This window comes from Thunnus albacares, chromosome 18 (genome assembly GCF_914725855.1).
Source record: "Thunnus albacares chromosome 18, fThuAlb1.1, whole genome shotgun sequence".
Lineage (NCBI taxonomy): Eukaryota > Metazoa > Chordata > Actinopteri > Scombriformes > Scombridae > Thunnus > Thunnus albacares.
The window spans coordinates 19849510-19871185 of record NC_058123.1 but is presented as its reverse complement, the minus strand read 5'-3'; the positions used below and the strand labels follow the sequence as shown (position 1 = coordinate 19871185).

Genomic DNA, 21676 nt, shown 5'->3' with positions numbered 1-21676 from the left:
CCACACTAATGCTGTATTTTATATTTCCAGTTCCAGAAGGACTATGAATCAAACTTTAACAGAAAAAAACCCCAAAGCAAAATAATGTTGAATTAATAAAATCAACAGCATGTGTCAGAATAAATGAGTGTTTACGCTATAACAGATGAACCTTTAGCTGACCTCTACGCACGTCTTTGAGTGCAGCCTCCACACTGAGCACATGACCTGTCACAGTCACGTCTTGGATGGGGCTCCCATCACGCCGGTCCCACAGAGTCATAACATCATTGGAAAGGGACAACAGGAAGGGCTCAAAGGCACCTACGACTGAGCCTGAGATGTTCCATCTTCTGCCAGCTTGGTGGCTTCTCTCCTGCACCAAACTCATTGTTGTCAGGCCTGTAAGGGCAGCAAGAAGCAAAACTCATTCAATGGGAATGAATGAATGGTGGAAAAATTGACTGCCAAATTAGGATTGGATTAGGCTGGATTGTGAGAGTCCTAGGAGTGCTTTGTTCAAGGTTTTAAGACTGAGAAACTACCACTTGTGGCTTCATGAGGCTGTACTTAGGCACAGCAGTGTTTTGAGTGCTCACATCAGCATACTCACAATGACAATGTTAACATGCTCATGTCTAGCAGACAAAATGTTTACCATGTTTGGCATGGTAAACATTTACCATGTAAATGTAAATGTTTACATTTACCAAAAATTACCAAACATGTTGGCATGCTTGTGTGTTAGCATGCCAACATTCTCTAATTAGGACTAAACTCAAAGGAGGCTGATGGGAAAGGAATTAGTTTTGCAAGTATTTAATCATAAAAGTATTGAAAAATTGAAAATTTGACCTGATAATGATACAAGATGAAAACTTGCATGCCAATTTGTGCTTCATTGGTGATCCTTCTCCTATTTTAATTTCCAATGTTTTTGCCTTTATTGCAGCAAAATTATTCCTTGCAAAACCTGCAACACTCATTATATAAATCACTGTCACATTTAAGCACAAGAAATTAACAAATACTGTCACTCTGACTTATAAAAGTAACCAACCTGCCCTTTCTGAATTCCACAGCAGACTGTTGGCCCTGAGGTCAAATGCAATGGTCCCCGGCACTCCTCCTGATGCTGCTAGCTGCAGCAGCTCTTTGGCTTTGCCTCCCATCATGCTCATGGTGAAGATACGTTCCTCCTCCAGCCAGAGGATCACACCCCTCAGCCAGTCCAGATACAAGTTTCGAATCTCCTTTGTTGTCTGGTACAGATGCTGGGGGTAACGACTGTTGGCTGTGGTGGTGCCGATGCTGGTTTGGTCACATGACACCCAATAAAGGTTCCCACTCTTTGGGTCTACTTTTATCAGACAAACTAAAAAGACAAAAAGAAAAAATTCAAAACATGATGTGCTGACAACTACAGTGTTATGCAAGGTGTAATGTTGGTCCAGTGCTCAACAGACTATCAAGCAGGGCTGAAACTAACAATTTCATTCATTCATTTTCATCAATTATTCTTAAATATATTTATCATTTATTCTATAGTCTGTGGTGAAAAATGTTCATTATAAGAACCCACAGTTGCATCTTCAAATTGCTTGTTTTGTCCAACCAACCATCCAAAACCCCAAATATTCAATTTACAGCACAATGATGTAAAACAGAAAAATCTGAAAATCGTCACATTTGAGGAGCTGTGTGTCATTTCTGCTCGATAAATTATTTTCAATAAAATCAAATGAATAATGAGTCTTTTTAGAAAAAAAGCTTCAAGTGATACAATACTGAGAATATTGCCTCCTAAATTCCACTCTATAACAACATCAACTATCTGTCTGTACAAGACAAAGAGAACTCAAACCATGAACCTGGCAAGGGTGTTGGGACCACCTCAGTCTTGTCCTGGGTTAGACTGGTGCGTTGGATATGGCCAGTTTGGTTAGCCCAGTACAGCCAGTCTCTGTACCAGTCCAGATCAAATGACAGGATGCCGTCATCAGTGGTAAACAGCTGGGTTTTAGTGGACTCTCTGCCCTTAAACTCCAACAGGTTGATGTCGGTAATGGTAGCATACACAAACCTTGGAACTGTTGGAGTATAAAAATAAACACATTTTAAATGGCACCCTCGCCTTCATTGAACTATTGTATGACTACAGATAACATACAGTGCATTAACCCCATAATGACAGTCTTTGTCATATTTAAGAACAAGCTTTGTTTCTGTGCATTTCCTAAACTATGATTTGGGAACCAAAATTGAACTGACAGATCTTATTCATTGGGTCTTTCTTTGAAAATTAAATTTCAGATCAGCACGATCAGATAAATTATATGTTACTTGTCTTCAACTAGAAACTGGAACAAGATATAAAATACATATGATGTTTGGCCATTTGTGACTAAGACAATTTAAAGTTCTGGTAAACTCACATTCACATGTCCCGTCAAGCAACAGCACTTTGGAGTTCGGACAAGTGCAGGTGAATCCGACAGGGTTTCCTTTAGTCAGTAGACAGAGCTGGCATCGAGTTTTGACACATGCAGATGTACCTGATGGATTACAACAAGACTTTTAAAAAAAATGTGAGTAGTTTCCATAGCTACAACTGTGACAATTAAGAAATACATACTTTTATTGACAAAGTATTAGTAAGACCTGTTTTCTGCAGTTTGTTATGTTAGACTTCATTTTAAAACTGATTTAATTTAATTTTATTTTTTTTAAACCACCATCTACATACAATACTCAATAAGGACATACGTTTGCTTAGGAATTTGGTATTACAACAAAAAACTGTGCACCATAAATACAAATATTAATAGAAATTTTAAGGGAGAAATAAAAAGCAGGCAGATTAGCATTAAATCTATTGTTCCAGTTACGAAGACACTGCATACCTTGAGGCTGCTGTAATTCATGATAAACTGTTAATATTGGCAGTGCTGCTTTCCAGATAAATTTCCTCTGGCTTGGTTGTTTCTGTGGAACCTGCCACAGTCCTTTATCATCTACCCAGTAGAATGAACTTTCAAACACAGCCAGGCTCAGAGCTGGTCTTCTGTTGAACAGTCCTGTGAAGGAGTAACGGCCAGTCCCATCTAACTTCACCGTCTCTATGGACTGAATGAAATAAAATTCATGTTCACTGTATGGAGGATAAACAATTGATTTCCTAAAATCAGCAAGACTGACAACCAAACCAAGTGTTTAGGTTATGGCATCATGTTCACATCATGCCATTCTATGTGAATACAAATAGCTTTAGATGGTGAATGTGTACACTCATATGTATGTAGATTGTGGTTAAGTGGTAATAATATTTCTCAGAAACAAAGCTGCACGGGTAGAATTTTTAGTCAACTTCAAGTCATTAAAAATGTAATAGACAATCAAGCCAACTGAGTGTATTGAATCCTCCACCTTATTTATTCATGACCATAACAGTAACTGAAGAAACGCCAGAAGCAGGATTTTTTTTTATTATTATTTTTTAAATATTGCGGCCATTGAGTCCAAGACTCCAAAAGCCCCTAACACAAATAAAAGTTTGACCAAACACAAAAACTGTTCACTGCAAAATGTGTTATTTGGATTTCTAATATTTTATTTATTAAATTTACTGTTCTGTCAGTAGATTATATTTCCTAACAAAAAAGTTAAATTCTTGTTGGGAAATAAAATTCCACAAAAATGGGAAATAAAATTCTGGTGGGGAAATACTGAATCATTCTTCTCTTCTGTCTTTCGTTGGCCTACAAGTATTCAAATTTTAATATATATGGGCTGTAAAAATACTGGAAACAGCCAATAAAATATTTGGCAAGGTTTTCATCATAGAATGATAGATATTAATACCTTCACTGAAATCCTTGAAATAATACTGAAGACAGGAGACCACTATCCTGAATGGTAGCTACAACCCTGCAATGAGTCAGGTTATATAGATAGATTATGATATAGATTATGATTATGTATATAGATAGTGATTGCCGAAGATGACTACTGTGGCAAGTTTTAAGTTTGGAAAATTTGTAAGGTTAACTTTCTAGCACTATACAGTAGCTTGATTGCTTCTCAGTATAGCAGTGCACAACTTCATATTAGCTTTAGTGTCAACTTTACAGTATGCTTCATTTAACCTCAGAAATCAATTTTTTGTTCTTTTTTGGCTACTATTAGTTTTTACTGAACCCTGCATTGTGTAACTGCAGCTAATCTGAAATAGTTGAATAGTTGAATAGTTGTCATTATTGACAGTGACATTATGCTCTATTCACATTTCTGATTAACCTTCAAACTTTTCCAGTCAGCAAATAAAACTTCTATATATTGATTGCGCATTTCATTGTCAGTTTAATAGCAAAGAAAATATTTTTCGTTTTGTTTTGTTTTGTTTTGTTTAACCAAAAAAGGTATTTGTATCAAAAATGTATTTTGATAATGAATTTTATTACAGGCCTTTTTCACTGAATACATTTTGACATGTCGCAGTGGGAAAAGCACAGGTGTGACGCATAAAACTAAAGATTGGCTGTATTCCATTCAGCTGCTTCAGTTTCACGGTCCTCATAGTGTGCATGCTGGCTTACTGCTCATCGTTAATGTTATTAGTAACACTTGTGCTTTTCCTACCATGACAAGTCAAAATATCTGCTGTAAAAATATTGAAATTCAACATTATAATGCATGTCACTCATATACAGTGTGTTTGATGTACTCTGTGTCAACTTCTGCTGCCTCTGTTTCTGTCCTTAATTCACCTTCTTGAAGTCACTGATCCAATACAGCCTCCTGGCAGCCACGTCAGCAGTGAGGCCGTGGGCAGACTGAGCAGTGAGCACCGTCACAGAGCTTCTTTCTGACCCATCCATCCACGACTTCTCTATAGTCACCCTGTCTCCAGGGCCTGCATTGACCCAGAACATCAAACTGAAAGGCAGAGACCAGACATTTTAAATAAGTACCACCTGATGCATCATCATCTCTTTTGGTGCATTCATATGTGCAGATTACATAACATTAAACAGCTCATTTTAATACCACTGCAAAAGTAACACATTTTTCCAAGTTCAAAAGACTAAGTGTGCATTTCTTTTCCATAGAAATGTAAATTTTTCAAATATTAGATTTAAATCTTCTGTAGCAGACTAACAGAAATCAAAGCCGAGCATACCTCTCCACAGGTACAAGTACCAACTCTGATGGGCTTATGTTTTTGCTCAGTAGAGTAGTGTAACTTTTCCCATCATCTCCCTGTATGTAGATTGACTCTGTCCTCTGATTGGTCCAGAACAGGTTTCCATTCAGCCAATCACAAGCTAAACCTTTGATTCCAGGCTCTCCTATTTGAAGATTAGGAGGAAAAAGTTGCAGCTGAAAATTCATCCTTGACCTTGGAAACAGTAGCTGATAGTGTAGTCAGTAATGAACAAAGATTTATGTTCATTTATGTTTCATGTACAATATATCAAGTAAAGATATAAAAGACAATGAGGCTGCACCGTAGCCAAAATTATGCCATCCTCCAGTTACAGATTAGGTTTTTAGCATTTGTGTGGGAGATCTCAGGCTGCTTCAGTTACCTCATACATAAAACCAGTCACAATTATGTCTCAATAATACCTTAAAAATAATTATAAAGACCATTGTCTTTGGTTAACCAACCAGTATAGATCTTCCAGCTCTGCCGTCCGTCACTTTTGTAAATGCTGCCATGGCCATCGGCCCAGTAGTACCAGCCTCGGGCGATGTCAAACGTCAAGGCTACTGGGTCAAACAGTGGCATCTGAACAATTTCAAACTGTTGAGACTTCACGTTCAACAGCCCGATAGATTTCCTCTGCACTGTCAGCAGTCTGGTAGCGTTACCTGGATACAATTATAAATTCACAAAGAAGGCTACAGTTTGTGTAAATATTTGGGAAACATATTACATTTTTGCAGCAATGGTCAAGAGAATAACTGAGATTGGAGTAAATTTGACTTCCTCTATCATTGCCATTATGAATGACCTCACAAATCATTCCAATAAAAATGCATCAAGTAGACAACTGTAGAAAGTTACAAAGGTAAAACATTAAATTCAAAATCAATTACTTTTTCATTTAATATTTGTGAATTTTATTATCATTTCATTACCAAGATCACATGTGACAACTACTATTTTGATGTAAACTGCTTGATCTTTGATCTTATTGAACTTCTCTTTCTTGCTTTTGTCATCAGCTCAGCCACATCAAAGTAGATCATTAACATGTCAATTATCTTTTGTCCAAATTCATTTCATGATGTTTGCTGATGGGTTTGATCTTCTGAGGCAATGAAACTAAATCCACAGTAAGTTCACATTGTACAATTAAGCTGATGACTGGCCCACCAACACTTGCCAGCATTAAATATGTACTAGGATGTTGGTCAATATGTAAAAAAAAAAAAATTAAAAAAAAAAAAGTACTTAGTGTTTCCCTGACTCAAGATGAGGTAAGTGGGTAACAGAAGGGCCATGATGATATACCTGTTGGGAAATCCCTGTATCATTACCTGTAGCTAAACATGTGGACCTTCCATTCAGTTTGAAGCCGTCTCTGCAGTGACAATAGTAGGAGCCAACAGTGTTAGTGCAGTGATGCATACATGGAGCAAAAGGAAGGGCACATTCATCTAAATCTGAGGAGAGAGAGAGAGTTTTAGCTTCAGAAGCATGAGCAGCACATCAAAAACAGATTGCCTAAAATTTGGAAATAGACAATCATATGGCTGCAAAAATTATCCACTGTCTACAGTCATACTGGCATCAACTGTCAGCATGTTTGTGATGTAACTCTTGCTGTAAAATCAATCACCCCTCAGTAAAAGTGAAAGTGAATAAAGTGTCATTATGCTTGCTCCACACACCTTCACAGACTGCTCCATTTGGAGAGAGCTTATATCCAACAGGACAGTCACACAGAGCTCCCCAGGGTTCATCAACACACACGTGGCTACAGCCGCCGTTATCCATAGAGCAGATACGACCTGCAGGAGGAGCAATATGAAGCATCGACACACCTCAGCGTTACAGAAATTCATGCACAAGAAGCTTTTAACTGAGATTGATAAACATGAACTTAGAAGAAATATGTATGAAATATGTATGTAAAGCCTGATTTATGTTTCTGTGGTGATGTATCGGTTTGTGCCCACATTTTCCATCATTGTAATTCACTGAATCTGTCTCAAACTTACCGCAGGTTATGGGCTCATCGCTGCCATCAGAGCAGTGAATTTTCCCATCACACCTCTCTTCAGCTGACAGACACATCCCCTCAGGACATCGCATGCTGTCCTCACCACAGAGACCTGTATATATTAAAAAAAAAAAAGAAACAACAGTAAATCATGTCTTCCATCTTGTTTCTCTTATCTACACTGTTCAGGGTGATATTTTATGTTCTGCACCTTACAATGATGTACAGTTACTACTGTCAACAATTGCTTCACACAAATCCTGATTTACATATATACAAGGTTGCATTTTCATATTGGGCCCATAAATTAAAATAGTCATTGCACTGATACACTAGATTTACTAGTTTTATCACCAATACATCACCATGCAGTCAACATCAAAGTGAATATTCAATCTCCTGTGGACACAGCATTGAACCAGCCCATCTTTCTCACCACAGTCCTCTTCATCAGAGTTGTCCACACAGTCATTGTGTCCGTTGCAGCGCAGCTCTTTGGGGACACAGATGTGGTTTCGACAGGTCCAGTCAGACTCCAGACAGCCCTCTGCGGCTGGACAGCTCTCCTCATCAGAGCCCGTGGGACACTGGTTTTGTCCGTCACAGCGGGCCGATGCATTGACGCAGCCAACCGAGTCCACACATGGAAACTGACCAGGCGGACATTCAGGAGAGCCTGGGGGTGCTGGAGGGAATAAAACAAGACACCATGAAAGGAAATGCACATGATGAGAAAACTGAATTTACTGAATAACACAGGAAAGTTTTTTGTTTCAGTTTCTCTTTAGCTACAAAAGTTGTGCAACATCATTTTATTTGTTTTAAGCATATAACCCTCATATTGAGTGACCTGTGAACACAATCTAGCATTTGACCTACAGGGGGCTGATATATCCCATATGTAATCCACATTAAACCTGAAATTAACAGCATGAGATGTTCACGTTTAAATATCTACAGTTACAGAGTTAGATGGCACCAAACAGATCATGATAACATGACTATGCTTAACATTTTGTAGCTCCACAATTAAACTATGTACTGAATGTTAATGTGGAGAAGTTTAAATATGTCTCAAAATCAACAGCTAACAGTTGTATTTATTGCAAAGCAGATTGTTTAGTAAAATGTTAAATTAATCTGTGATAATTGCTGCTGACTGTTTTCTGAGAATAAAGAAAGAAAATAGAGCAATCTCAATTTTGGTTAATTTATCAGTATCAGGAATGTTTTTCTTGATGAAGAACAGGAAGTACACCTACCAGTGCAGTCCATCTCATCAGATCCATCCAGACAGTCTCCATCTCCATCACATCTCCAGATATCAGGGATGCAGTTTCCATCATCACACTGCCACTGGCCATGAGGGCATCCCAAAATCTGGCCTACAAACATACAGGGAGAGAGATACTGTAGGAATGCAAACTGAAGTAGTCCAAGTCACTGCCTGATTTGTTGTATTTGTCTAAAATGAGATATCCCTCTTTAGATCGATAAAGTTGATTTCTTCAGACAAGCTGAATTGCACTGACATTTTACCTGCTGGCAGGTTAAATGATTTATGGACCTTTAGACAATTTAGAGGCACAGGTACAAAACAAAAAAAAGGAAATGCAAAAGACCAGAAAAGGATACAAACACATCACTATTCATTATTTTGTTTGTGATTTGTTTGCATTGCTTGCTGTAAGCTAGAGCCACACAGTAACTTAAGTAACTTAATATTTCACAATAGTAGACAGACAGGTGATTGAATAAAGGTCGGAGCCAGATGTTTCAACAATTGTGGTCTCGTAAGAACAGATTTCTTGATTGTGGCTCAGATCTGTGACAGTGTTGGTTTAAAGTGGACAGGATTTTAAGAAAACTAAAAATTATGCTGAATTCAAGCATTTTTTTTTTGGTCAATTTATTTTACCAAACATTTGACTGTGGGTCAACAAGTAATACCAATGTCCAGTGAAATACTATAGAAGCATAAGAAAAACCATGATAAAGCATTGGGTCTTGTGACATGTTTCAACTCATCACAAAAGCTCACAGTAAACATCAAAGGTAAGGACAAACAGAAGCACTGGTACCTGTGCTGTGCGCTGCAAAATAGCACAAGTCTGTCTTGATGTTAATCGTGTAAAATGATCTAGTCTAACTACTGCACTGACAGGACACAGGAATATTCATGAAGACAGGTTTAATTTAGGTTGATCATACTCCATGGAAGGTTAAAGTCACTGTCACAGTGTCACAGTGACTTGCACTGAATTTCCATTAAAGTTTGTAACCCTGCAGCCACAGAATCCAGGAGGAAGTGCCATGTTACCTCGTTCATCTTCAGATCTAAACAAAATGTATTAACCAACCTGAATGGTATTTGAGTGAATATGAACATGTTTGTAAATGAATACACATGACTAGATTTGGATAAAGTCACACAAATGACTTAAAAATGTGGTTACCTCTGGAAATTTTTAGACCTGCCAGAAAAATCAAACAAATGAACTGGTGTAAGTCCATGTCGGCCCGCGCGCCTCATCGGGACAAACAGCCACAGCTGAGAGGAAACGTTTTAATCAGCCTCCACCGCTGCACGTGCGATTATAGACGGCTTCCGGCCAAATTAACGACAATAAAAGAATCATAAGGATGTTAAAAAAAACAAACATCGTAATGATTTCTCCTTTTAAAAAAGAATCAAATACATGTATTTTATTTACCCTTGTTAAGTTTGTTTAGACCTTAGGTGGCGTATTTGTCGATAAAATGTTTTTGTTGTTGATTGTATTTGACACACGATGTGCACGTGCTGCGGCTTGTGACAGAGCAGGGATAGAAAAGTGAAGACATGTGATTTGCCAAATCTCTCTCTGGTTTGTTTCAACTGTTGGTGGTGTCGTCCACTTTATTCTCTCAGGCTTTATCTGAGGTGCAGCTCATGCGTCTTTCTCGGGCTGAGGCCGCGCGCATCTGGAGAAGTTGTGCGCTTTTACGCACGGAACGAATTGGTTATCCTTAAAGTATTGGTGCTGTTTCTTTCAAAAATAATCATGTCCAGAAAAAAAAAAAAAAAAGATAAAGTATATGACTAAGCAGCTCCTTCCTTCGATATGTGGTATGGTGGAACTAAACTCAGGTTATGGATATATATTTAACTTTTGTTCCTTTTTGTTTCACAGCTGTATGTGAATTAGTCACATTATTGGGGATCCCATTCAAACATTTTGAATTGTCTTTCTCATAAAGGGGATTCACTCCACTGCTATAGCAGCATTCATTGTTGCATTAGAGAATATTGTTGAAACATATGCAGGACACGTGTCAGGTACTTTCAATAATTTAAATTTATTTTCAATACGTATGTTATGCTACCACATGCAAATACACTTTTACTTTTAGGTACATTCCACATTGAAAATATATTGATTTAAAATATACAAACAATACACATGACATCACAATCTGTAATGTTTCTACGTTTTATTAATTCACCATAAAGTGATAAAATACTTAAAAATCTGACCGGTGAATCCATTCTTCTTTATAAGGTTGTATCTTTTAAACTTTGGTTAATATCACCCCAAACCACCAAAGTTGGACCAATTTATAGTTCAAAACCAAAGTTTGTTTGATGTAGTCACAATGAAGAACTTTCAAAGAACAAGACCAATTCAAAATCAATTGCACATTTAAAAAAGACAAAAGAAAGTCATGCTCGTCAAAAAGAATCACAGCTTTGTAGTTTTGCCATCAGCTGCTTCTAACTTCTTTTGAGGTCAAGTGTGCAGTTTGTCTTATGAATGGGCACCAATTAGCTGGCGTTACTGACGTCATTAATGTCCCTTTCATGCTGCTGCCAATTATCATGACAGTGTTTAGACTTTGGTGGTGTTATTGTTTTATGAACTCTTCATTTCAAGGTGTCCAAAATTATTCATTCATACAACTCACATGAACATTTATTTGTAGATTTAGTGCCTATGCATAGGAATAAAACCATTACCATTGACTCCATAAACACATTATTGCCATTTCCTTAAAAAAAAAAAAAAGTTCTTTTCATCAAGAAAGTAGTTAAAAATAAATGTCCAGTTTATTGAATAATGAAAATAATGTAATTTTGCTTATTTTTATAATGTGGTATCATAGACTACTTATTTATTTAGGCTATTCTTTATTTATTATAGATAATTTATTTGATCTTTAGGCATATTTAGGCATATTTATGATAACTTGTTATTTGGTTATTGAAATGTTCAAAATTTGTACCGTTCAATTCATTTTCTTAAACAGGAATTTTAAAATTGTTGTTATTTTTATATTCGTTTGGGTCAAACTTTGACACAGACAATTATCATATCAACTAATTTTGAAGACAAATATAGTGTCACCATTTATGTTGACTACTTATAATTATTGTATCATTCATATTAAATTAGCATTAACTGAGGATGCGTGATTAATAGATTGTCATCATAACAGCAGTTTTGCAGATTTTATACTTTTAAAAACGGAACATTAAGAAATAGAAAAAAAGGCATTGTCAATAATTAAACATGAAGAGGGACGTGTGTCAAAGTGTCAAATATTGACCATAACTTGCCCTCACTATATTATTTTCCTCGTTATGTGTCCTAACAGGCTCCACACAGGTAACGACCTGCGGTACAGAAAGTGATTCCTGATTAACTCCAGTGTCGCTTCCCAATAATTAATCACAGCGCAGTTGTGCAGCTCGTAATCTCCTTAACTAATATTATTGTCATGGCTTCTTATCAAAGGGATCTCTAATATACAAAACAACAACAATCAGAGTAGTGGGCTTTTACAGTTTTCACACCTCAGCCACTACAAAGACCAATTGGTTTCGATACATAATGACCTTGTCACATTTGAGTCTTTGAGCGCTCTCGTGGATCACACACGCCCTCTAGCCATCTGGGGCTTGACAGATCTCTTCAAAGGACGTCAGAAGAGAGGGGTTTGATTATAAATGCCAGTCTCAGCATCTCACCTGGAGCATTTGGAATCTACCTGTGGAAGCGACAACACCAACACACTTGGGAATAATGAAGGGACTAGCAGTGGATTTCTCTTTTGCGCTTCTTCTCCTGGTGGATTTGGTTCTGGCTCTCGCCGCGCAGCCCTTCCCTGGCATGCACCCTGACGCACTGCTCCGTGGGATGAACAGCGGCTCCAGACGCACCGTGCAGCGGCAAAAGACCAGCAGGTTGCCCCTGTACATGATGCAGCTCTACCGGACCATGCTGTCCGAGGACCGGGCCCGGACTCCGGCTGACACCGTGAGCCACACCGAGGACAACCCCGGCCTGCATGACTCCGACTCTGTCATCAGCCTAGTCGCTAAAAGTAAGTATTTAACATTAAGAAAAAATATACAGTCATGGTGTTATGGAGTGGCTGTGCGTAACAGTTTATGTAATGACATGCAGTGCACATGTTATTCAGTTTTTAAAGAGATTCTACACCTGAAATGTCATTATGAAAACTTTCTAGAAAATACTTACACGTTTAATGCCGTAGTAAGTCCCTTTAACAACCTGTACACCATTATATACCAACACCAGAATGTGGATGTGTTGATTTATTTTACCTTAATTTAATCATTTGTCCAATCAAGGTTTGCTTGATTAATGTATTTTAGTAGTTATGGAACTCCCTATTGGGGAAAAAAAGCTGTTAGGTTTTATGGTCATCATGTGTTTGCAGATACATAAGAAACTGGTCTTTGCAAGCATAAACTCAGAATGACAAATGTGTCAGCAATTAAGCGCATAGACAGTTCAGTTAGCCTTTACACTTCTCTAACACAAGTCTCTCTTATTTCTTTCAGATTGCCAGCAGATCGGCAAGAGGTGGTCCGTCACCTTTGACATGTCCTCCATGTCTGCAAGCGACAATGTCCAACTGGCTGAACTTCGCATCCGCCTGCCTGCTTTCACCGAGTCCTCCAGAGCCTCAGTGGACATCTACCACTCCCACAGAGACCAGTGCTCCGGCATACACTGCCCAGGAAACAGGTTGTTCCTGGGCCGCTTGAGAGCTCCTCCCAGTTCCATGGTCTCTCCCTCCTCCTGGAAGGTGTTCAACATGACAGAGATTCTCCGTCACTGGCTGCAGCAAGAACACGCCACACAGAGGCCAGAAGAGGTTGATCCTGAGGTGAGGGATGAGGAGGAGGAGGAGGAGGAGGAGAAGCAGCAGGAGGGAGTCCAACATCCTACAGCTGACCGGGTCATGATGGTGGTCTTCTCCAGGCAGAACCCTAACAGCCAGCGAATGCCGACTCTCATCCGCACAGCGGAGCACTCCAAGTATGTCAGCCTGGACAGAGAGCGAGTGACGGCTGGCTCTGGCTCAAGGTTGAGGAGCCACAGAACCAAGAGGCACCACCACAACCAACAGCAGAGCCAGAGAGTGGCAGGAGCTGCTCCAGCCAGCAAGCCCACAGAGGAGGAGAAAGGTCCTCTGTGCAGGAAGGTGGACATGTGGGTTGACTTTGAGAAGATCGGCTGGAGCGAGTGGATTGTCTATCCCAAAAGGTACAACGCCTATCGCTGTGAGGGGAGCTGTCCTACACCAGTAGACGAGACCCTCACCCCGACCAACCATGCATACATGCAGGTAAGACTGAATTTAGTCACCAAGATAAACTCCTTAACTTTTCTTGTACAGTATTTTCTGCAACAATATAAACCGTTATGTCCTATTTGAACAGATTTGTTCTAATCAGTCATTTTCTCCTTCTCTCTCCAGAGCCTACTGAAACTTCACCACCCACACAAGGTGCCATGTCTGTCCTGTGTGCCCACACGCCTGGCGCCGCTTTCCATGTTGTACTTTGAGAACGGGAAGATGGTCATGAGGCATCACCAGAACATGGTTGTGGAGGAGTGCGGCTGTCACTGAGCAAAAGCTACAAATCTGTTGGTTAAAGATCCAAGAAACTGTTGCAAATTGGCACAGAAGAATCTTACAACTGCAGAACTGAGCTGCTCAGAGGCATAAAGTGGATGGATGTCCACAGGCACTTTACAGAGACACTGGGACAGAGGCTGTTGCTGTGATGCAGGACCAGAAAGAAGGGAACTCCTGTATATGATGGATATTGCTCTCTAAATTATGGATTTTAAAAATTAAGTTATAAATTGTTGGTACTTTTTGCAGGAGATTAGGTGATCCAAGTTGTGCCTTAGATAAATAACACTATGCAAGATTGCAAGTATATTCAAGGTAAGAAGGACTGAATATAAAAAAAAACAATAGACAAAAGCACAACATGGTCACAGACTGAAGCACTATAGAACATTTTAAAAACAGTTGTACATGAAAGGTATTAATGTACAAACTTCTTTTTCATGCTTGAAGGGTAAAATTTTTAATGCCGTTGAAATGACAAATGCAAATGTCAGAATGGTGTAAGCGCTTTGACTTTATTGAGATGTCTGGGTCACATTGACCCAATTGTATGTTACCTATGTACAGTAAAACAATAAATTATTTCTCATCTTGAACAAAGTCTCCAATTGTTTGTATTACAATGTTTTTGCATGATAAAACTCAACATTTGACTTGAGATACTAACTTACTTACCACAAGATTAAACTACAAGATCGTATGCCTCCACCAACCAGTCAAGTGGTAGTTTACATCCATGTCTGTCCAGACTCATAATATTTATGATGAAGACTTTGAAGGAATTTAATAAAAAGGTATTAAGTGTATTTTCCTTGTATGTGTTCACATGCTTGGATAATAAAGCTGATTCTGATAGAGCACAAAGCTGTAGCCATGACAGTAGATGACGCTTCAGATATAGATGTTGCTGCAAAGAAGCTACAAATACAAAAAAACATGGATGCATCACACAAATCTTCAACCCAACAGCACAAAATATCTAAACAATCCCCACAGTTCCAAGGTGGACACCAAGATTAGTGTCACCAATTCACTATCCGACCAAATGTGAAATATGGTCACAATCTCTCCTTCTGTTCCTGAGTTATGGTGTTGAATAATGACCAGAAAAGTGTTTTTGCAGAACGTAATGATGTCACAGTGAAGTTGACCTTTGACCTTTTGGATATAAAATGTCATCACTTCATTATTTCATCCTATTAGACATTTGTGTGAAACTGTGTCATAATTACCTCTTGAGTTACAGCCAAAAACGTGTTTTGTGAGGTCACAGTGACCTTTGACCTTTGACCACTGGAATCTAATCAGTTCTAAAAGTTATAATCAGTGGACGTTCATGCAAAATTTGAGGAAATTCCCTCCAGATGTTCCTGAGATATCGCAATCACGAGAATGTGACAGAGGGACAACCCAAAAACATCTGGCTTCTCCGGCCACGGCGGTCACCATGGCAGAGGTATGGAAAAACAAAACTGTGATCGCAAAGTTAATGCCATTACATCAGATATAATTGTGTAATATGAATGACAGTCAGCTGAGTGAGCTGCTATGTGGAGAACGACAAACACAAACTGAGTAGGTGAAGGAGAATATAAAATAGAAACATAACCATCTTATTTAGTTTAATTATTTGATAGTATTTCTGATTAACTGTACTTTATACAATGCAGATCTATAATTTCAATATTTCAATAATATAATTTCAATATTTCAAAAACACATTTTCAAAGTCATCAAATGAGTCAAATCACATAAAATATTTATGGTTTAATTTCAACAATGCTTTGACTTATTTGTCAAATATGTCACAGATCATACAAAGTGCCCATCAAAGCAAACGACAATTGTATGCATCGGTTATTGTTTTATAAGAGTACAACATTTTCACATAATAATCATTACAAAAAATACAGTCTTTTTTTCAGAACTCTAAGACTAGACTTCGCATTTCAACTGATCTTTTTTTTTTTTTTTTTTTTTTTTAAGCTTTTATACATTTTTTTCTCAACAGTAAACAAAAACAATGAAAATGTTCGGAATTACTTTCATCCTTATGGCCGACTCTTCAAATGTCCATTTCAAACTGCGACTCTTCTCCTAGAAAAGGAAAAGAAAGTGCATTTGATTAGAGGGAAATCCACCGTTACAAAAACACGTAAAAGGACTGCAGCTCATTTCCTGCTTTAGATTTTAAACATACAGATAATATTTACCTGTGCTCCCCTGTTTATGCAGGCTGTGCTTGTTGTTATTGTTGGCTGTCTTTTCCGGCTGGTTTGTGTCGCTGGAGGAGTCGGGTTTGAGCGGCCTGGTGACTCCGGGGATGTCAGGCATGTTGGGAGGCGTACGAGCCAGAGGGGACGTCCGACACTGCAGGAGGAACTTCCTGTCGTAGATGATTCTGGTGCCTGCAGGCAGTAAAGGAAACTTGAATTCAGCTGGATTCAGATTTCACATAAACATGAAAATGAAAAGTAAACATTTGTCAGACTTTTCATTTTTTATATTGTCATGTAATAGAGCAACATATGGTCTGATTAAAGCCTTTTTAATTGTTTCTCAATATTTTGCCATCAAGCTGATGTTATACAGCATAGCGAAATTTCAGGTGATCAATATTGGACAGCAGGTGTATTCAAGTTGTACGTTGATGTTTGTGGAAAAGTTGACACAAATACCCAATGTTTTGCTTCGGCTTCTTTACTACAGCAGCTAATGTAAGTGTAATATTAAAGGAATAGTCTCAATATAGGAGTACAGCCAGAAGCTGATTAGCTTAGCTTAGCATAAAGACTAGAAACAGGCCAAAGGTCATATAATTAAAACAAAAAAAATTAACTCATTAATTAACTAATTGACATGTAATATCATTCATGAATTTTTAGAGGTGCTGGTGGGCTGATTTTGTTACCTTTGCACAGAGCCAGGGTAGCTGTTTCCCCCTGTTTCATTTCATTACACTAAGCTAAGCTAACTGTCTGCTGTCTGTAGCTTCATATTATAAGAGTGGTATCGATCTTCTCATCTAACTCACAGCAAGACAGTGAATAAGCATTTTTTGAAAAAGCACACTTTCAAAAAAAAAATCCATCATTTTACCTTCATCTTTAATACTTATTCAACATTTGTTCAACATATAATTTTTATTTGTGACAAAAAGAAAATCAATTTCACAAGCTAACCTTCTGATTAAACACTTGTGACCAGTTGAAAAAGATGAATTAATATAAAATAAAATAGATTAATAAAAATAAATGTATTAACCACCTTAACAGTACAGAGACCTACTTCTTATCTGTCACAGGTTTTCTGAGTGTGACTTGTGTGTGGCATATCAGTGACGTTGACACACTTTCGGTGACCCGACTCTGTTTTATCTGTGTAAATCTGTCCCACCTGCTAATGTTACAGAATGTCACAGTATCGGTTATAACAAACGTGCTCTCTGCGTCGACTTTCTCACAACTGCGGAGGGCAAACATTTTCTTTTTCATCTTTATCACCATCCTGGAAATTTTCCAAGGTCTCAGGCTCAGCGATGTTTGAGTAGAATGTCGAATAAGTGGGTCAAACGACTCAATGTGTTGACTGACTTTGTAGAACCATGGGGTTGTTCTGGGTGTTGATGAGCATTTCTGATGCCAAATTTAATGTTTTGTTTGTTTCATTGTGTATATCAATATACATCTTTTGTAATTTTGTTTTCTGCATAAAACTTATGTAGTAGTGGGTGTGAATTTTTAAAAATATTTTTTAGCTGTTGTATCCACAGGAAAATGAGCTTAAGTTGTAATACGACGTGATTATTAGCTCACTTTCTCCATCTTAAATATAACCAGTGTGACCGAGTGTTGGCCTCATCTAGTAAACATGTTGTCATCCCTAGTAATACACCTATAAATAGGATATGACTGACCATGGGCCTATATTTGACCATACAGTCGTAGATTGTGTGAATAATCTACTGTATCTGCATACTAAACTTCTCTGGACACTATACTGAATTTGTAAATTTGATATTCATAACTGATTGGTTCCAAAACTAATTAATGTTAATCTAAGTGAAACTGTCCACAACAAGTACAGAGTCTCTGGTTCTGTAATGAAGAGAAGGAAGTAAACAAACAAAACAAACATTATAGTGAGATGAAAATCATTATGATTTTGCATTAATTTAACTTTCTACCATGTTTGTACATTAAAGCTTCATTAGGACACTGATTGTTTGGAACTGCAATCATTCCACTGATCTGTTTCTCAAAGATAATTGGATAGTGACATGCTTCAGATTTGTGTTTCTTTCAAGAATTACATGCATGGAAGGGCTGTGCAATGTACAGACTGCAGGCTTTGGGTGTTGCAATAAGTTCCCTTTAACATTGTTCACTAGTAGCCTTCATGGAGCACCAGAGCTGTCAATCATTAACAGGACTGCAGACGAGACCTATAGCTTGGCTATCACAAAGAGGGCCATTTAAGGCTGCCACAACTGACAACAACTGTTGATTTTGTTTCAGTTTTAGTAACACAAACCCCCCCAAAATCAAGTTATAATCTTTTCATTTCCAACCCATCCACCTACATTTATGGTCTTAGAGATAGGAACAGAAAATTGTGCAATGGGTGGTCCAGCAGGGTGTGATGTCAGTGGAATATTAGGCTATTTTATGGCTTTATAGCAGAGAATTACTTATCTCAACCACACAGCTGGTCTCCATGGTAATCTAGAAAATCCCATCTTCTAATATTCCCTTTAAATCTTCTAATTCTCATATTAAAGACGTTTATCTTATTGTCAAATTCCTGATGATATTAAAGTTTTTTTAATATAATTATATTTTTCCTCCCACTGACATCATTACCTCCTGGCGTGGTGCTGAAAAGAGTCCCCCCGGGAGTGGTGGAGTAGTCCTGGGGCATATGGGCAGCATCGTGGATAGTGACCCGTCTCACGGCGGGGATATCCCGGCTCCTGGTGGTCTGTCCTCCGGCTGACATCTCTCACAGCACTGAGTCGACTGTCTTGTGCTTGTTGTGTCACCTGCAGTGCCGAGGACTCCTTCTAGCTACAGTCCGCCCGTTAGAAAGTTACCTTGTGCCTCCACGTGGTCTGCACGATTCCAAAACAACCCAAAGACTTCCTCCAAAACAACACGTGGGACAGAGAGCTGTGATTGGCTGCAAGCAGGGGGCGTCACAAACAACGGAAGTTGTAGTTTTTCCTGATCTGCAGGTTGCCCTGTCAGACACAGACTTCAATTCTAGAAAATACATAAAGAATAAAACCGAAAAATTGATTATTTAATGTAAAATATAATTGTGTAATTAGTTATATAATTACTAACAAATTATCAATTTTAGAAGGCTCCATTTAATTATTATGTGGATAGTGGAAAACATTTTCCTGTACCTTCCTAGAGAGGAACTGACATATGACAGTACATTTATATAGGAAGCTTTTATGGAAAAAAGATTATGTAATATTTATTGTACTAATTAAAAGGAAAGTACTGTACTCAGTTTCCAAATTTCCAGTTGATGGCTACTGTGACCTTGAGATTTTTAGTCAGTACACCGAACACAAGTATACAATTCAAAATGCAGAATAGTTTCCAATAATACATAAATATAAAATTAATATTCACTTTAAATAGAGCAGTTCTTTAAAGGAAATTCTGGAAATCTGCTTGTATACTCAACTACAGCTGAAACGAGCTGTCAATCCACAGGAAATAACTGACAACTCATTTGATAATTGATTCATCGTGTGAGTCATTTTCCCAACAGGCTCTAGTTCCAGCTTCTCAATTATTTTCTGCTATTCTTTGTAAAATTTGAGTGAATTGAATATCTTTCAGTTTTGGACTCTACATGATAGTTACACACAAAAAAAATGGTGGTTCTTCAGTGGATCTTCAGCGGTTCTTTTGGGTAGTTGAGGTGCTATATAGCACTGCTGATATACAAAGAACTTGTTAAGCCCCTGCATGGTTCTTTAGAGGTTCTTCAGCTTAGTTTAGTTAAGTTGTGGAAAGAATAAAAAAATACATTAAAATAAAGAGTATTTCCTGAGGGTAACACATTAAAGCAGTGGTTATCAACCTTTTTCCCTCCAAAGCCCCTGTCTAAGGAGATATCCCCACCGAGGTCCCCTTGTGAGCCTTGACCTTCCTTGTTGAGCACTGCATTCAAGTATTAACTACTTATTTCTAATGTGGCCTTCAATGTCACATTCAGGACATAGGGACAAATCCATACAGCATAAAAATATTATATAATTCATCATCAAAAGTGTTCTTACTGAGGAAAGTGAGTGTATTCTCCGGACTCCTGACAAATACCATAGACATTTACAAATGCCAGATGGTAGATCTTTGTATGGTGTTACTGGACGCTGCCCTTTTGATACCCCCCCCCCCCCCTACAGGAAAATCGGATGACTTTTTGATTTTACCCATTTTTTGAGTAACATCTCCCCCTTACTCATTTTACCCATTTTTCAACTAACACTCAATCTTCCTAATTTTACCCATTTCTCTGTTACCACCCACCCAATATTCATTTTATCAAGTTTTTGGGAAAATCAGATGGCCTCTCAATTTTAGCCATTTTTCGAGTAGCAACCCCCCCTTACACATTTCTTGACTAACACTCAATCTTCCTAATTTTACCCATTTCTCTGTCACCACCCAACCCATATTCATTTTATCAAGGTTTCGGGAAAATCAGACGCCCTTTTAATTTTAAATTTTCTTCTAGAATGCTATTTGTAAAGGATACTCAATACATAATATATTATGTGTTAACAATAAAACAAGTGCCTCGCAAAGTGCAGATTGGAGGTTTTCCCCCACTGTTCCTGGATCATTTCGCAAATAGGAGCTTTTGCACTCGGTGCCAGTTGGAAGAGGTTCTACAAATTGATGCTCTAAATTAAGTTAATAATTAAAATTAAATTAAAAATAAAATCAAGATTGTTTTCAGGTAAAGAGATGGGCCAGTGTAGTAAATGTAATAGTTACTACATTGTAGTATACCAGGGTCAGAATTCAGCTCGGTCTGGTGCTGATGCAGATAGGTTTTGTGACTCAACATGTTCGCAGCGAACCTGATAGGACGTTTTCTTCAGGTGACTTTTCTGTCACAACGAAGAGCGGGATTATCTTGCAGACAGACTGAATATGATGAGCCTTCTTTGTTCTCATCATCCAAAGTGAAATCCGCCAATCAGAAAATTCTGCAGATAGGAGGTTTTGCGCTTTGGCCATTGACATGGTACCTCTAATGGTTCTTCGTAGCACCATCTGACAAAGGTGCTATACAGCACCAAAAAATGTTCCCCTATGATTATGAGACATAGAACCACTTTTGGGTACTATTTAGCACCATTTTTGTTGAAGCAACATAGTGCTATACGGCACCGCTAATGATTATATGTAGCACCATTTGGCAAAAGTGCTATATAGCACCTTTAAAGATAGGAGTTATATAGCATCAAAAACAGTTCTCCTATGATTAAGAGCCAAAGAACC

General features: G+C 38.1%; 3 protein-coding genes across 8 annotated transcripts in view; 1 reads left to right on the top strand and 2 right to left on the bottom strand.

The window, feature by feature from the left end:
* LOC122968770 (low-density lipoprotein receptor-related protein 2-like) overlaps window positions 1-9791 on the bottom strand; it is a 30248-nt gene extending 20457 nt beyond the window's left edge. For all 6 annotated transcript variants that reach the window (XM_044334239.1, XM_044334241.1, XM_044334242.1 and 3 more), the window contains exons 1-14: window positions 9668-9791; window positions 8474-8596; window positions 7648-7896; window positions 7210-7323; window positions 6880-6999; window positions 6526-6651; window positions 5650-5853; window positions 5159-5327; window positions 4746-4914; window positions 2883-3105; window positions 2415-2534; window positions 1851-2069; window positions 1040-1354; window positions 163-381 (exon numbers count right to left, since the gene is read on the bottom strand). In XM_044334239.1, coding sequence (XP_044190174.1) covers window positions 163-381; window positions 1040-1354; window positions 1851-2069; window positions 2415-2534; window positions 2883-3105; window positions 4746-4914; window positions 5159-5327; window positions 5650-5853; window positions 6526-6651; window positions 6880-6999; window positions 7210-7323; window positions 7648-7896; window positions 8474-8596; window positions 9668-9725 — 2428 coding nt within the window. In that variant the 5' untranslated portion in view covers window positions 9726-9791. The remainder of the gene's footprint in view (window positions 1-162; window positions 382-1039; window positions 1355-1850; window positions 2070-2414; window positions 2535-2882; window positions 3106-4745; window positions 4915-5158; window positions 5328-5649; window positions 5854-6525; window positions 6652-6879; window positions 7000-7209; window positions 7324-7647; window positions 7897-8473; window positions 8597-9667) is intronic.
* Window positions 9792-12174: 2383 nt separating this feature from the next.
* On the top strand, window positions 12175-14921 carry LOC122969061 (nodal homolog 2-A-like). The gene is made up of 3 exons (XM_044334640.1): window positions 12175-12575; window positions 13060-13850; window positions 13983-14921. The coding sequence occupies exons 1-3, from the start codon at window positions 12275-12277 to the stop codon at window positions 14133-14135; spliced, it is 1245 nt and encodes a 414-aa protein (XP_044190575.1). The 5' UTR covers window positions 12175-12274; the 3' UTR covers window positions 14136-14921.
* Window positions 14922-15896: 975 nt separating this feature from the next.
* Window positions 15897-19308, bottom strand: LOC122969060 (eukaryotic translation initiation factor 4E-binding protein 2-like). The gene is made up of 3 exons (XM_044334639.1): window positions 19007-19308; window positions 16358-16552; window positions 15897-16241 (listed from the first exon to the last, which is right to left on the bottom strand). The coding sequence occupies exons 1-3, from the start codon at window positions 19140-19142 to the stop codon at window positions 16210-16212; spliced, it is 363 nt and encodes a 120-aa protein (XP_044190574.1). The 5' UTR covers window positions 19143-19308; the 3' UTR covers window positions 15897-16209.
* Window positions 19309-21676: the final 2368 nt, after the last annotated feature.

Coding starts and splice junctions, on each gene's coding strand:
- LOC122969061 (XM_044334640.1), top strand. CDS start 12,275: ATGAAGGGACTAGCAGTGGATTTCTCTTTTGCGCTTCTTCTCCTGGTG. Junction 12,576..13,059: donor CATCAGCCTAGTCGCTAAAA/GTAAGTATTTAA, acceptor TATTTCTTTCAG/ATTGCCAGCAGATCGGCAAG. Junction 13,851..13,982: donor CCAACCATGCATACATGCAG/GTAAGACTGAAT, acceptor TTCTCTCTCCAG/AGCCTACTGAAACTTCACCA.
- LOC122969060 (XM_044334639.1), bottom strand. CDS start 19,142: ATGTCAGCCGGAGGACAGACCACCAGGAGCCGGGATATCCCCGCCGTG. Junction 16,553..19,006: donor TTTCAGCACCACGCCAGGAG/GTAATGATGTCA, acceptor TACTGCCTGCAG/GCACCAGAATCATCTACGAC. Junction 16,242..16,357: donor GCATAAACAGGGGAGCACAG/GTAAATATTATC, acceptor TTCCTTTTCTAG/GAGAAGAGTCGCAGTTTGAA.